The sequence below is a fragment of the Arachis ipaensis genome, chromosome B6 (assembly GCF_059453495.1).
Source record: "Arachis ipaensis isolate K30076 ecotype BB chromosome B6, ASM5945349v1, whole genome shotgun sequence".
NCBI lineage: Eukaryota > Viridiplantae > Streptophyta > Magnoliopsida > Fabales > Fabaceae > Arachis > Arachis ipaensis.
The window spans coordinates 137,793,596-137,810,559 of NC_142441.1; the positions used below are offsets into that span (position 1 = coordinate 137,793,596).

The 16,964-nt window shown below is 32.5% G+C and overlaps 1 protein-coding gene across 1 annotated transcript; it reads right to left on the reverse strand.

Moving 5' to 3' along the window:
* Positions 1 to 292: 292 nt before the first annotated feature.
* Positions 293 to 4,814, reverse strand: LOC107605082 (GDSL esterase/lipase At5g14450). The gene is made up of 5 exons (XM_088489386.1): positions 4,526 to 4,814; positions 3,905 to 4,111; positions 3,665 to 3,828; positions 2,800 to 3,166; positions 293 to 596 (listed from the first exon to the last, which is right to left on the reverse strand). The coding sequence occupies exons 1-5, from the start codon at positions 4,779 to 4,781 to the stop codon at positions 346 to 348; spliced, it is 1,245 nt and encodes a 414-aa protein (XP_088345512.1). The 5' UTR covers positions 4,782 to 4,814; the 3' UTR covers positions 293 to 345.
* Between the last annotated feature and the right edge of the window lie 12,150 nt (positions 4,815 to 16,964).

Genomic DNA, 16,964 nt, shown 5'->3' on the forward strand with positions numbered 1-16,964 from the left:
TTTTATTTTATTTAGGTTAAAAACACTAAACAAAATACACACACACGCAAAAATGGTTGTAATCCTTTACGAAAAACTCAATATTAGTCACAATTGTTTTAACCAATATTATCTGCAAAAAGTTATTAATTTAAAAACTTTTAAAGAATTACGATTTTCGTGCATCACTGGAACAAAAACACTAGTTTCCAATAGTTCTTCCACTAGAAAATACCTTCACCAAAAAGAAAAAAAAATATAATTATTTACCAAATGAGATTATTAAGATGAAAGTCACATAAATAGAGTTAAATTATTGAATAATCAAGTTGCTCAATTGATTTATGGGAATGGTGTCAAATACCACTATGGAGTCCTTTTACAAGAGTGTGTTATAGGAAGTGGAGGATCTGACAATGAACCATTTAATATGCGATTAGCAATCCATCGATTTGCTGCCTCAGTGTAGTGCACACCATCCCAGCTAATGTACTTTGACGGATCTTTACAAGAACCAGCATAAATTTCTTTACCTTTAATCATTGCTTTGTTCCCACAATTTACATGGTACCCATCCTCATGATAACCACAACAAATTTCTGAAGGATCAACAAATCCTGCAATTACATATACAATTAACTATATATTAAGTTGTGATTTTTTTTTTTTAAAAAAAAGAGACCAAACCAATATAATTAATTAATGGAGATTAAACTAACATATATTGATGAGAAATGTTAGATACTTAATATTTTTTATATTTACTCTATGTTTATGATAACATTAATTATTTTTTTATTTTTTTGAGAAAAATGACACCTCCTCTATTTTTAAAATATACACTTTTCTTTTCTGCAATAGTTAAATAAAATACAGTTTAATCGATTTGGCTAAAATACTCTTCAATAATCATTATTATAATTATATATTAGTAAAATTTAATTTATTTTTAATATTTTAACTTGTTACAAAAATATTTAATTTAAATCTTTTTATATATTTCATGATTAATGATAAAATATTAAAAATAAATAAAATTTATTACTTTAACAATAAATATATTATTATTACTATTACATAATATAAAATATTTTAACTTTGTACAAAAATATTTGATCTAAAATTTTTATATATTTCATGATTAATGATAACATATTGAAAATAAATAAAATATAATTTAATATTATTTTTTTTACTCTACAGTAATATTAATAATAATATAAAATATATATTACTAATAATGTAATAAATTTTATTTATTTTTAATATTTTTATTAATCATAAAATATATAAAAAATTTTGAATTAAATATTTTTGTAACAAATTAAAATATTAATGATAAATAAAATTTATACAATAATAATAAGTATTTATTTATATTATTGTTTCTTTTTTTGAATCAATAAAATAATTATCACTAATTTTTATATATATAATTATTGAAAAGTATTTTAATTAAATAAACTAAAATGTATGCTATTTAATTTTTGTAAAAAATGGAGTGTATATCTTAGAAATAGAGTAAAGAAGAGTATTATTTAAATATCTTACACGAGAAGTAAATATCTTTTTATTAAAATTATAATAGAAATTTATGTATAATGATTTTTTATATAAAATTAATAGTTAAAAATTATTAAATAATTTAATATATTTAACTAAATTAATATTTAAAAATTTTTATCTATTAATTTTAAGCAAAAACAATATCACGTGAGTTTTTCCATAAAAAATTTTACCCTAATCGCGCGTTTCTCTGTATTTATATTGAAGTCTTCAATCAAAAGTCAAAACATAGTAACATGTCAAGAATCACCATTTTAATTTATTATATTTTGGGAATAATGCCGTTCTACACTATGTCCATTATATTGTCTGCCAATTCATTTTGTCATTATATCGGTGCTCTACATTTATCTGTGGCAATGTCTGGTATTATGTGTAACATGTCTTCGTTAATCATATATTAGTCTTTTGAAAAAAAAAAAAAAAAAAACAAGAACCATTTAGTATAAGAAATGCATTCAAGTATATGTATGTAAAGAAACGACATGATGAAGTAAATTTCAAATTTATTGTAAGTAATAACCAAATTTTGTATTTGGCAAGAGGGTTATGCATTTAATTTTTAAATTTTTTTGGAAATATTTAAATAAATATTAAAAACTGTATACAAAAAATGGAAACAAAAATTCAATCATTAAACATTTTTATTTTTTTAAAAATTTTTTTATTATTCATAAATAAAAGATTACAAAAATAATTCACTTAGCATCATGCCAAATTTTAAAGATGTAAAATTTTTAATTTTTTAATCATATTTACAAAAAATCACATCAAAATTTAATTTATAAAGTTCTTTTTGAGAATTTATATATAATATTCTGTTATTTTAATTATATTTTTAAATCTTTCTAACATATTTTTCGTTCATAATTTTTTAAATTATTTTTGTTAATAATATAATTTTCAGGTATCAGTTTAATCGTTTATCCTAAATTATATTGATATACATTATGACATGTACTAAAAAACAAACGGGGTCAACACGCATTTCATGTAATTTTGGAAAATAAGTCCAGGAAAAAAAAAAACTTTGAAGTTCAACATTTTAAGTATCATTTTTTTTTCATTTAGAATTGGTTTTTAAAATTTTTTTGGTATTCATACCAGCACGTATCCATAGAGAACAAGGTGAAAACCGAAGAGAATTCACAAATGGGGAACAAGGGACGTGAGCTCATTTTTATGGAATATTATCATTACAATCCCTAATAAGAAATTCAATTCAGATGGATGAAAAATTAAAAGAAGAGTTACCTTCTCTTTTGGAGTTGCTGATGAGCTCATACTTAGCAGAGAACATGTCCACGTATGTTAAAGATGCATCTGGATACTGTGCCCTCAATTTGAGGACTCCATCCTTGAGCTTACTATTGAAATCTTTGGCTATGTTGTTTGCATATATGACACACCCGTTTTCATCAACTGACCCAGAAACCGCAATGTCGTTTTCTTTTTGGTTTTCTACTGTATTTTCTTTTCTAGGCCAAAAATGTAAACTCCATTTAAAAGTTTGAACTGGAGTATTATTATTTGCATTGTGCTTAGGCATGCTCAGTGGCAAGCAACCAATTGGACCCGTGTTATGTATCCAAAATACCCTTGCTCCTTGTTCATATAATATCTAACATAGGTACACTTAAATTAGTGTTTGCCAAACACAAAAAAATACAGAGAGAAGGAAAAAGTCGGTGCTATTGCCTCATTTAATTATCATAAATGAATAACATACTTTCTAAATATTATAAAATGTATAGGTATGGTATGGTATGCCATGTTAAGATTCAGAAAATAGAAATATTATAATATTTTATTTTATTTTAATATATTACCTGACAAAATTTTTTTTTATGAAAATTCCCAATCCCAAAAAAGACTTTCTAAGCTGTCCCGTTGAATAATTTCTCTATTACAAAAAGTAGCATTAAACTTTTGTTAATTTTTTCCCAGCTAAAGCACAGGTTAACAAAATGCACAAAATGAAACTTAAAAAATACTGTGCGTAATGGATGTATTTGTGTATAAATATATATATTATTTAATTTATTTTTAAGATATATTTTATATATATATATATATATTAATAATTGGTTTTAGTGACAGATTTTAGCGTGACTTTTACCTTAATTTGCTTTAAAAAATTTTCAAGCATGTCAGAGATGAGTGCTTGGGAATCTTGGTGGCCCATGCCAAGAGCGATATCATTTTGCCCAATATCAAATGTGTAGATGGCTTTGGCGAACTCCTCTGGCCTCGGAAAGTTAACCGTGTAAGGATTTTCCTTCTCTGCAAATCACAGCTACATTATAATCCTAATTATATATAATTTAACAATTATGCATATGATGGTAAAATAGAAAACCTTGGTTGAAGAACTTGGCGGTGCGAGCCTTAAACTGGACAAACTGGGCAGTTTGGATTTCGAGTGTGAAAGGAGAACCGCCATCAAAGTAGGTCCTGTTTTGTCGCCTAATGGTTGATGATCCTGCACCAAAGTTTGCGCCATGCCTATAGCTTGTTCCAATTGAATCTATGTATGCACTCAAGTACGGGAAACCAAGCTTCTCCGCTGCATATAATAGTATATACAAGTAATCCATAGTTAGCATCTTTAATATAGTTTTTTCAACAGACTTGATTGGTCAAATGGTTAGTTCACTGAACTGTATAAACAAAATGTTGGATTTTCAAAAGTTATTTTGTGTATGCAGTAACACATTCATCACTAATAATATATATATTACCTTTAAGGATAAAAAAAAGTGATGATGAAGAGAACAGTAATAATCTAAGATCTATGAAAAAGGGGGTACTGGTGGCAATACTCTTGAAAACCAGGCTTTTGGAGGAGTTGTAATTATACATATCCAAACAAATTCAACGTGAAATCGCATATGGATCCCCCGAAAAAATAAAAAATCATAACTAGTGTTTTAATAAACTCAGAAGAAGCATAGAACACAAGCATCAGCAAGAATATTACCAATGAAATCTATAATAAGGCGTCCATCAGAAGCTCTGCCAGCAGCATCATGGAAGAAAGTCTGACCATATGGCAAAATAGCAGGGTAAAATGCAGACGACATGCAACCAGTGTCTGAATTGGAATCACCGAAGTTGAATATAGCTGGAAAATCACAAGCTGGGCTTGCGGGTTTTGGTTCCTCTGCTATTACACTAGGAAACCACGGGAGTATTAGTAACAGAACAAATCCAAACTCAGTTATTAGAGGGCCCATTATTATTGTCCCTACGCTCGCACAAATAATAGGATGCTTCACGTACTCCTCTATTTATACTCATCTTTGCCATCTTGGACACAACATTGTCGCTTTTATTCTAATATATTCTTTGAAGAGAAATCGAGAAAATGACGCCTCCCTTATTGGAAGATATCTAAATGGCATTTTTTGCTTTCTATTTTAAAAAAAGTAAATAATTACTTTTTATTACGAAAGATTTTACTATTCACAAAATTAACCATGAAAAAAATTAAATTGATGTTATACATATGAAAAATTAATATCGTTTGATAAAAATATCCGATCACTAAATTTAACATTGATTCTATTAAAAATTTTATAAAATTCTCAAAATATTCTTTTTATTACCTTCTCTTTCCTAATTTTAGGAAAAGTTTAAGGGCAACAATTTTATTAAATTTTGGCTAGCATGTAACAAATAAAAGAGAAGTGAGTAATCCTACACTATTGGATGAAATCTCACACCATTAAAAACATAATTGATGACTACAAATCACAAAAGTTGCTGGCCCCTAACACTCCTCATTCTTTAATCTAACTGAATCTATCATCCAATCCTAATAAGTAATAACAATCCTATAATCCCTCACTTTATTTCCCTCGTTCTTCTTCAATCACCACTTTCGGTTACTTAACTCTCAACTGTCATTCTCGCTGGCTCAGCCTCTAATGAAGGCCAAAGTGTGGGTTTGAAATTTTCGTTATAAGTATAGTTCCAAACCAACAATTGACCCTAATCAAAGTTTAATTCAAAGATGTCACAACCAACACAAAATAACCGAAAATTTTAAATTCCAGGTCGTTCTCCCTAAGAATTGCAATGAAGTGCTCAATTATTGGCTATGAGAAAATGGGGGTTTGAGGACAAAAGGCAAGTAATGTAAATAGCAATTAATGAAAGAAACAAAAATAACTAAATATCAAAAAGAATCAAACTCAAGGCAATTAATCAAAGAAAAGAAAATTCAAGTGCTAAAAATCCCCTTGGCAAGGATTGAGAGTTAAGGTTACCTATCCTAACCATTGACCACAAACATAGATGATTATGAAGAGTTAATCCTACTTAGTCAATCCTAACATCGATGATAAGTCAAATAGGCATAATTGATCTCAATCCACAAGTCCTAGTCAACTCACTAATTAACTTAGTGAAAGACTAGCGTTAGTGGAAACCAAATCAACTAATTACCCTAATATATCAATTAAGAATGGATATCAATGACTCAAGATCATCAAAGTCCTCAATTCCAAGCCAAAAGTGTGAAAAACTACACTATAACTAAGCCAAGCATTTTATCAAACACTTGGTGTGCATAAAAAGAAAAGCATATTAAATTGCAATAATAAAATCTAAAGCTACCAAATGCAAGATAACAATAATAACAACTCAATTAGGCTGCGTTTGTTTACAGAGACAGGACATTGACACAGGGACACAGAAACACATAATCATGTTTGGCAGAAGAGACATGGACAGAGACAATGTGTCCAGAGACACTGAATTAGTGTATTTTGTGTCCATCCTGACAAAAAGGATACAGAGACACTAACAAGGGACACAACTTATTTTTTATTTTTTCTTTCATTATTCTTATTAATTTTTCATGATTATATTTTTTATTATTATATTTTTCATCTCAAATTTTTTAAATGAAAAAAAATGAGAATAAGTTGAATTTTCATAATTTGTTCTAGTTTTTCACCAAACAGAATACAAGAACACAAAAATTTGTGTATCTGTCTTTCAGTGTCTTGTCCTGTCCTGTTCTCAAAAATAAACGCAGCCTTAAATAACAATAAACAAAGAAACATTAAATTGCATTAATAGAAATTCAATTCCAACAATAATGCATGAACATAAAAGTGACAAAATAAATGAAATAACAAGCAAAACTAAGAGAGCAAGGATGTAATAACAAGAAATTGAAAGGAAAACTAAATTAAAGCAAGTATCAAAATATAAATCTAAGAGAAATTTAACTAATCTATCCTAAATTCTAGAGAGAAGAGAGAGCTTCTCTCTCTAGAATATAACCTAAAACATGTTACTAAACTAAACCTAATTGTTCTCCCCTTGTTTCTTCTTGAATTTGGCCTCAAATAGCTTTAGAAATGAGTTGGAGTGGATTTTGGAAGCCCAGAATTTGCCCCAGTGTATTGCATTAAATGAAGTCACGTGCTGGGTATCACGCGTACGCGGAATTTGACAGATTTTCAAACTTTATTCTTCATGAATTCTACACTTTTACATGCTTTTTCTTCACTTCTTCAATCCAATCTTTGCCTTCTAATCCTGAAATTACTCAACAAACACATCAAGGCATCAAATGGAATTAAAGTGAATAAAATTTAGCAATTTTAGGACCTAAAAAGTATGTTTTTACTTTTAAGCACAACTTAGGAGGAATTCACAAAACCATGCTATTTTAGTGAGTAAATATGAGAAAAGTTGATAAAATTCACTCAATTAAAACAAATAAATACCATAAAATGTGAATTTATCAGCCTCACTCACACAATCACAATGGCAACCTCACGAACTTGAATATCTTCCTTATCCTCTCTAAGCATGTGAGCCACGTATGGTTCATCTGAGATCCAAGCTTCAGCGAATGCATCGTCGGACTGAGTTCCAATTCAAACAAAAAGTTAAATGTCACCGGAAAATTTTTTTGAAATCTGATCAACGATACAACCTTCTAAATGGTACCACTGCAGAGCAAGTGGGCTATTGGGAAGATTACGAGTTGGCACATCGGAGAGATCAAAGCAAATGCTGCTGAAGAAATTCTTCGACAATGAGTCTCAAACTGACATCTCCAATGTGGCGGTGTTAGCATCAGTTTGTTGTAAGCTCAAGGCAAAGACATGATGAACGTTAACAATTGGCGGCAGAGACCACCACCACGGCGAGTGAGGTTATTGGTAAGAATCTGATTTTTGATATACATATTTTTTTTGCTATTTTAAAATTTATTTCGGAAAATTTTGAACTACGGCCTAATAAAAAATAGTGAGGTTGACCCAATAGTAAAAAATAAAAAATTAAATAGAAAAAGACTATTAATAAGGTCAAAATTGACTTAATAAGGGTAATTAATCTCCCTAAGTCAAGTTTCACTAGTAAATAATAAATATTAGCTTAACATTTGTTTATTTTTCTAACTAGAGACTTTTTGAGCTGGAAATTCACTTTTAGTGACAGTTTTGCGTGCGTCGAGAAAAACTCTTGTAACCAAAAATTTCGAAATCAGTGGTAAAAATAATTTCTACCTTAGTAATTGTGTCCCAAAATTAATATTAGTCATCCATTCATGATTTATTTCTTTAAAAATAAATTTTATCCATTAATTACTTTACCACACGGCAAAATTTATTCCGAACCAAATTTCTGATTAGTATTCCGCAAACGACTCCTAAAGACCCCAAATCTTCTTACTTGCCACCCAAGTAATAGGCCGTCAAAATGGGCTGATGAGTTTGGAAAACTCTAATTTAAATTGATGATGATCAAATATTATTAAAATAATTAGTTGTAAAATTATTAATGTAATTTTAATCCATATGTGCTAATTGAAATAATTTTGCTATGCAGGTTTTTGCAATTGGGCCGAAAAGAAAAGAAAATTATAACAAGCCCAATTGTATCAAAAATGTATTCAGCCTTGGTATTAAATTATTGTGATTATGGTGGCTGAAATTATGGTTATGTCACTTAGGCCGAAAAGGAAAGAAAAAATTCCAAGCCCAATATGAATGTAAACATTCAGCCTTGTTCAAAATGCTTAAGTATTATGGCTGAAGCAATTTGTGGTTAATTGAGCCTGAATCAAATTGATCTAGCCCAAAATGATTTGCCTCAAGACCATTAAGGTTGGTTCGAAAGTTAAAAGAAGAGAAAGCAAGGAATGCTTCCAACGGATCTCTTTCTCTCATGTGATGGATTCCAAATTCATTCAATTATCATTAATTGCATGGGAACAATGAGAGAGAAAAGGCAATTGATTTGATTGCTGCCTTAATGATACACGCTACTCAGCAAAGGGAAGAAACAAATTTAATTAATTTTATTCTCTTTCCTAATTCAATGCCTTTCTAATTTCTCTCTCTACTTGCTTCTCACTTTCGGTCACTTCCATCACAGCAAGCATGGAAGCTATGGCAAGCTACCGTAGATAAGAAGATGAAGCAAGCAACAAGCCCATTGTAATGATGCAAAAAAAAAAAAAGAAAACAAAAAGTATGTTGTGGCTGAGATTTTCATCACTTATGGTAAGATTTTGTGAAGAGATCTCAGCTTCTCCATACCAAAAATGGGTGATGAAGATTTTGGTCAGAGGAGAAAGATCCTTGGAGGGATGGCTTGTCTCTGATTTTGCTCAACCACCACAGGAGGTAGCTACAGTGGCTATGTGATGGAGGAGGCAGAAGTTGGAGCAGATGAAGCTGTCATCATCAATAACTCATCAAGGGCTAGGAATCCATCTTGGAGTGCAAGACAAGATGGAAGGCTCGGATTGATGAAGATTGGTGACCAAGGAAGGACCAGAGGTAATTGCATGTTGAGTTTTGCATTCGGTTATCTCTCCTCTCTCTATGGCCGAACCGGTTTACATGAAGAAGAGGAAGTTTGGCTTGGTTTATTTGGTTTCAACTGTGGAGGCTTCTCCCTATAAGTAAGGGAGAACAGCCAGGGCTTGAAGTAAGGAAAAGAGTGAGCACAGAGTTCCTATAGCTCCCCAAGTTAACAGAAGTTCTTCTCCTTCAATGATCTTTATTTTGTAATTTTCTGTTTAATTTTGTCTGTCTTGAGTCTCATGGAAAAAGGCAAACAGTGAGGTTTGTATGAAAAAGCCCTAGAGCGGAAAAAGGCAGAGTGCACAAAATTAAAAGAAAATCCATAGATGTCCTTAGAGGTCCTTTGTACATCTGTGTTATGTTTCATGATTTTGTGGGAATCCCCTTGCAAGTTGGGTTAGCACTTGGTAGTTGAAATCTTGGCAGTGACCAAGTCAAGTTCAGGATTGGGGTTTAGATTCTGGACTTGTCCCGGATAGTAAGGGTAGTTCCTAGGGAGAATTGGTGTATGTAATCAAGATGATTATAGTGAAATTCCATCATTGTTGTGATGGAGACTGGATGTAGGCTGTATTGCACTTGGCAGCTGAACCAGGATACTTCGTGGTGTGATTTTCTATCTCTCTTCTACTCCATTTCTGTTTCTGCTGCATAGGAAATAAAACTGGAAAATATCTCGTGCCGGGTTACAATATAAAAAGAAAAAGTCTCGTGGCTAGGTACGAGACAAAAATAAAAAAGTCTTCAGAAATTGTTTCAAAGACCAGCAAGTGTTACTAAGCAAAAAAGGGGCTAAGATTCAACCTCCCATTCTCTTAGCCACTGAAAAACCATCAATTGGTATCAGAGCTTGGTCTCAAAGAGATCAAGCTTTGCAGCTTGGAGAAAAGATCCAGATGGCAGAAAACAGTGGCTCAATCCTGGTGTCCTACAATCTTACAGAAGGACAGTCAAGCAACAGACCTCCTCTTTTCAATAGTAAAAACTACACCTATTGGAAAGAGAGAATGAAGATTTTTGTGCAAGCAGTAGATTACATACTATGGAAGATCATCCTGGAGGGTCCTCAATATCTAACCACCACAAGTGCTGCAGGAGTAGTTTCCTTTAAACCAGAAGCCAGTTGGACCGAAGAAGACAGAAATAAGGTGGAGCTTAATGCCAAGGCTATCAACTTGCTCAACTGTGTAGTCAGCTTCGAGGAGTACCGACGGGTATCACGATGCACAACGGCAAAGGAAATCTGGGACAAACTTCAAGTCACTCATGAAGGAACCACCTTAGTAAAGAAGACCAGGATAGACATGCTGAACAGAGAATATGAAATGTTCTCAATGAAGGAAGGAGAATCCATAGATGAAATGTTTGAAAGATTCAACATCATCATTGTTGGCTTGGATGCTATGGGGATTAAGTATCCTGAATCTGTGCTTGTGAGGAGAGTTTTAAGATGTTTTACAAAAGAGTGGAAAACAAAAGCATTGATAATATCTGAGAATAGTGGTCTTGATTCTATGACATATGATGACTTGAGAGGAAATTTACTTGCTTTTGAAAATACTTATTTGAAAAAGGATTCAAAAAATAAAGGAACTGCTTTTACATCTGTTACTAACCCCCTGGATGATGAATCCAGTGATAACTCATCTGAAAATAAATTTGTGTTGTTTGCCAAAAAATTCAGGAAAATGGTAAAGTTCAAGGAGAGAAGCAAGGGAAGCAGCTCTAGGAAACAAAGAAAAGATATCAGCAAAGTGATATGTTACAACTGCAAAGAAACTGGGCATTTCAAATCAGATTGCCTTAAGTTGAAGAAAGAAGAGAAGCCAAAGAAGGGAAAGAAGAAAGGTCTGATGGCCTCTTGGGAGGACTTGGAAAACAATTCAGAAGATGATGAAGAATTCGAAACCAAGTCTCAACCATGCCTTATGGCAAACCACGTTGAACAGGTAGTCATTCATAACCCTGATACTGAAGCTCTTCATCTTATGATATACCACCTTTATGAAAAAATTAGATGCTTCTTGCTTGATAACCAAGATCTTGAACAACAAATCACCATTCTTAAAGCAGAAAACGGTTTTCTCAAAGATAAATTAAGGGAGGCTGAAGCTGCTGTTGAACTTGTTGAAGAAAACAAGTAGCTGAAAGCCCAACTTAAAAGTTGTGAAAGTGATCATTGTGTTGTTGCATATGTGGACTGTTTTAAAAGAAATGAAGAGTTGCTTAAAGAGGTCAATGAGCTTAAAGAAGACTTAGCCAAGTTCACTCAAAGTTCTGAAAATCTAAATCAAATCTTGGCTAGTCAAAAACCTTTTTATGATAAAGCTGGCTTGGGCTTCTTTAAATCTGTTGAGAAACCTTATTTTGAAAACATTGCTTCATCTTTTAATGATACAAGGTTTCAAAACCCAACAAGCTTTAACAAAACAGCAACTCCAAGGTTTTGTAGACTATGTAACCGAAATGGACACTTTCCCATTCAATGCTTCTTTGGTGAAAGAATGATTGGTGACAAAGTTTACAAAGTTATTTTTTATTATAATGGATTGGGACAAAGGAGATGGTTTAACGTGAAAGGATCCAAGAAGATTTGGATACCTAAGGTCACTTGAGCTCATTTTGTAGGTATGCCTATCATCCAAGCGGAAGGACAATATGTGGTATATGGACAGCGGATGCTCTAGGCATATGACCGGAAAGACAACCTTCTTCATAAAGCTTGATGAGTATGATGGAGGGTTTGTCAGATGGTAAAGGAAAAATAGTGGCCGTTGGAAAAGTTGGTAAAAGTTTCTCATCTTGTATAAATGATGTTCTTCTTGTAAATGGTTTGAAACACAATTTACTTAGTGTAAGCCAATTGTGTGATTTAGGATATGAAGTTATTTTTAGAAAGTATGTATGCTTAGTTATGTGTGAAAAATCTGGGGATATTTTGTTTGAGGCTAAAAGATGCAATAATGTGTATGTATTGACTCTTGAAGACTTAAAAGATCAAAGAGTAACATGCTTCACTTCTCTTGAATATGAAAAATGGCTATGGCATAGAAAATTGGGTCATGCTAGCATGTACCAAATTTCTAAGCTAGTCAAGAAAAATTTGGTTAGAGAAATTCCAAATATCAAATTTGATAAGGATCTTACTTGTGATGCTTGCCAATTAGGTAAACAAGTAAAATCTTCTTTTAAACCAAAAGATGAAATTTCAACCAAGAGGCCATTAGAGATGTTACACATTGATCTTTTTGGTCCAACAAGAACTCAAAGTTTAGGAGGTAAACACTATGGTCTAGTGGTGGTGGATGATTACTCTAGATTCGGTTGGGTACTTTTCCTTGCTCATAAAAATTATGCCTTTCGTGCTTTCTCAACCCTTTGCAAAAGAATTCAAAATGAAAAAGATTTAAAGATTGCCCATTTGAGAAGTGATCACGGAAAAGAATTTGAAAACCAAGACTTTAAAAAATTCTGTGATGATTTTGAAATTGCTCATAACTTCTCATGTCCTAGAACCCTTCAACAAAATGGGGTGGTTGAGAGAAGGAATAGAAGCCTTCAAGAGATGACTAGGGCTATGCTATGTGAAAAAGAGATTCCAAAATTCCTATGGGCTGAAGTTGTAAATACAGCTTGTTACATTTTGAATAGGACCATTATTAGAAAAGGGTTAGAGAAAACTCCTTATGAGCTATGGAAAGGAACCCCTCCTAATCTTAAGTATTTCCATGTCTTTGGATGCAAATGCTTTGTACTTAACAATAAAGAAAACCTTGGTAAATTTGATCCAAAATCGTATGAGGGAATGTTTGTTGGATACTCCACCACTAGCAAGGCTTATAGAATTTACCTCAAAGATCATAGGACCATAGAGGAATCCATACATGTTTCTTTTTGTAATACTAATGCAATTCCCAGTGCTCCTTTAGATGATGATACAGGTAGTGAAGTAGAAACAAGCCATCAACCAAGTAAAGAAGGTCCCAATGCTGTCCCAAGTGAAGAATTTGTCCGTCCAGTTTTGTCTCATCAGGATGGAGGAGACATTTCTGTTTTGTCTCCTGAGCCAGCAAGAGAATCTGGAACAGAACAACCCACTGAAGCTCATCAAAGCTCAACATCACTCCGGAAGCCAAGAGAATGGAAGTCCATGAGGGGTTATCCTCATGACTTTATCATTGGTGATCCCTCTCAAGGTGTAACAACAAGATCCTCAACCAAAAAGCAAACCGAACCAAGCAATCTTGCTCTCTTATCACAAATGGAGCCCAATAATGTGAAGCAAGCTCTTGAAGATCCTTCTTGGATCAAAGCCATGCAAGAAGAGCTTGCTCAATTTGACAAGAATGAGGTTTGGACACTAGTACCTCATCCAGATGGTAAGAAGGTAACAGGTACTAAGTGGGTTTTCAAAAATAAATTAGGTGAGGATGAGAAAGTTGTTCGTAACAAGGCTAGATTAGTGGCCCAAGGTTACAATCAAGAAGAGGGTATAGATTTTGATGAGTCTTTTGCTCCGGTAGCTAGAATGGAAGCAATTAGGTTACTTCTTGCCTATGCTGCCCATAAGGGTTTTAAAATGTTTCAAATGGATGTCAAATGTGCTTTCCTTAATGACTTTATTGATAGAGAAGTGTTTGTGGCACAACCCTCCGGTTTTGAAGATAAAGAATTTCCAAACCATGTTTTTAAACTCTCAAAGGCTCTTTATGGCCTTAGACAAGCTCCAAGAGCTTGGTATGAAAGACTTAGTGCCTTCTTGTTGGAAAATTAATTTCAAAGGGGTACCACCGATACTACTTTATTTATTAAAGCATCTAATGATGATATTCTTCTAGTTCAAGTTTATGTGGATGACGTTGTGTTTGGATCGGCCAATGAATCCTTGTGTGAAGAGTTTGGAAAACTCATGACTAGTGAGTTTGAAATGAGTTTAACGGGAGAGCTAACATTCTTTCTTGGTCTCCAAATTAAACAAACTCCTAGTGGCACCTTTATTCATCAAGGAAAGTATGCTAAAGAATTAATAAAAAAATTTGGCCTAGAGAATTCCAAACCAATGGGTACTCCAATGCATCCAAACACTAAACTTGAAAAGGATGAAAATGGTAAAGATGTGGATGAAACTAAGTATAGAGGAATGATAGGTTCACTCATGTATCTTACTTCCTCTAGACCGGATATTGTTCAAAGCGTGGGTGTATGTTCAAGATTTCAATCTCACTCAAAAGAATCCCATCTTTCAGCCGTTAAACGCATCATTAGATACATTAAGGGAACTAGTGACTATGGCTTATGGTATCCAAAATCTGATGCTTTTTGTGTAGTAGGGTTTTGTGATGCAGATTATGCGGGAGATAGAGTGGATAGAAGAAGTACATCCGGCATGTGTTGCTTCTTTGGAAGCTCACTCAACATGTGGTTAAGCAAAAACAAGCCACCGTAGCTCTATCCACAGCCGAAGCTGAATATATTTCTGCATCTGCATGTTGTTCACAATTAATTTGGTTGAAAACACAATTAGAAGATTACAAATTAAAAATCAATAGTATACCCTTGTTTTGTGACAACATGAGTGCTATAAACATATCAAAAAATCCTGTTTTGCACTCAAGAACCAAGCACATTGAGATCAAATATCATTTTATTAGAGAACATGTGCAAAAGGGTACTATTCATATTTAATTTGTAAAATCCGAAGAACAACTTGCGAACATTTTCACTAAGCCCTTGTGTGAAGACAGATTCTGTTCCTTGAGAAATAGTTTGGGAATGATAGAATTAAGTTCTGTTAATAATTCGTGAAATTTTTTTACTCTGTTTGGTTTTGTCTCGTAGGAAGGCAGGAAACATTTTTAGGACGTGAGGAACGGGCCATGATTCAGGGGGAGATTGAACTGATATTAATTATCTTGGACCCCACCAAATTTATTTGACCCTACTCTGACCCGTTTTGAACCTCTCATTGTGTTAATCATACTTTTAGTTGTTGTCAAATCAAATCTTTATCTTTCCCTCATCCCTTGATTCTAGGAGCTAACCCTTCAACTTTTAATTTTAAAATCTTTCTTTGTTGATCACCGCGCATAACCCTCTCTCTCCACTCAACTCAATGGTCATTAACCACCTAATCTTCTATCTCCACTCAGCATTTAATACTCCCTGTTGCTGCTACTGCTGTTGAATGCTCTGTTATTTTGCTCTCTTTATATATTTGATGCTTTGTTATGTTTCATTGATTTGTTGCCATGTTTTGCTTTGTTATGTTTCATTGATTTGTTGTCCTATTTTGTTTTTCTTTGATCTGGCTCTATTTTGAGCACTTTATGGATTAATTTCGACTTGAGCTTTGATTGTCATTGATAAATTTATTTGCTCAAATGCATGTGTGATATGAAATTTTATTAAGGTGTTTGAAAAACATTTTCTTGTGAAAATATGATTCGGTCTTAAAGGATCCAAATCCTTGAAATTTTCATCTTTTAGGAATCCTTTGGAGCTTGTACACAGTTTTTGCTTTCTTATTTTGGTATTGTACTTGGATACTCTAGACCATTGTGTTTTGGTAGAAAAAAATTTTCTGCTCTTTGGTATGTTGTTTTCATTTATTTTGCAGGACCCCATTGATGACAAAAGGGGGAGAAAAAGATGAAAAAATTGAAAGAACAGGGGCTGAAATCATTTTTGATTCATGATCACCCCTATGCATAAACTCTATGTTTTCCAATGATTATGATCCGTTTTGTTGAAATGCTTGCTGTATTTGGAACAATTCTCGAAATGCTTGCTGTATTTGGAACTTAGTTAGTTATGATAATTTTCTTGTGCTCTGATATAACTCTGTTTAAGTGAAAATATTTTCCTTGCTAAAAACTGATAATTTTTGCTCTGATATGTTGATTGGAAAATGTTGTTCAAATTATTTGGCAGCAAATTGTTTTGAATTATCAATTGTGTTTTTGGTTGCTATGAACTCTGTACTCAAGCATTTTGTTTGCGTTTGAGCAGAAAATCAATTTTATGAAAACAAATGAGTTTTGTTTATCACTCCAATTCTGCTCATAAATCAAGCCATTCTACATTACAAAATTTTATATGTTGAATAACATAGTTGCCTTAAGCTTGATTTCAAAAGTTACAGGTAAAAATTCCCTTGGTAAAATAGCATACATTAAGGGGGAGCCATGTAACAATTGAAAAGGAAGGAATCCAAGTATTCACAAAGGGAGTGTTCTAATTTTTTATCCTTTTCCATTTCAATTTTTAATAATGTTTGTCATCAAGGGGGAGATTGATGAGTTTGGAAAACTCTAATTTAAATTGATGATGATCAAACATTATTAAAATAATTAGTTACAAAATTATTAATGTAATTTTAATCCATATGTGCTAATTGAAATAATTTTGCTATGCAGGTTTTTACAATTGGGCCGAAAAAAAAAGAAAATTATAACAAGCCCAATTGTATCAAAAATGTATTCAGCCTTGGTATTAAATTATTGTGATTATGGTGGCTGAAATTATGGTTATGTCACTTGGGCCGAAAAGAAAAGAAAAAATTCCAAGCCCAATATGAATGTA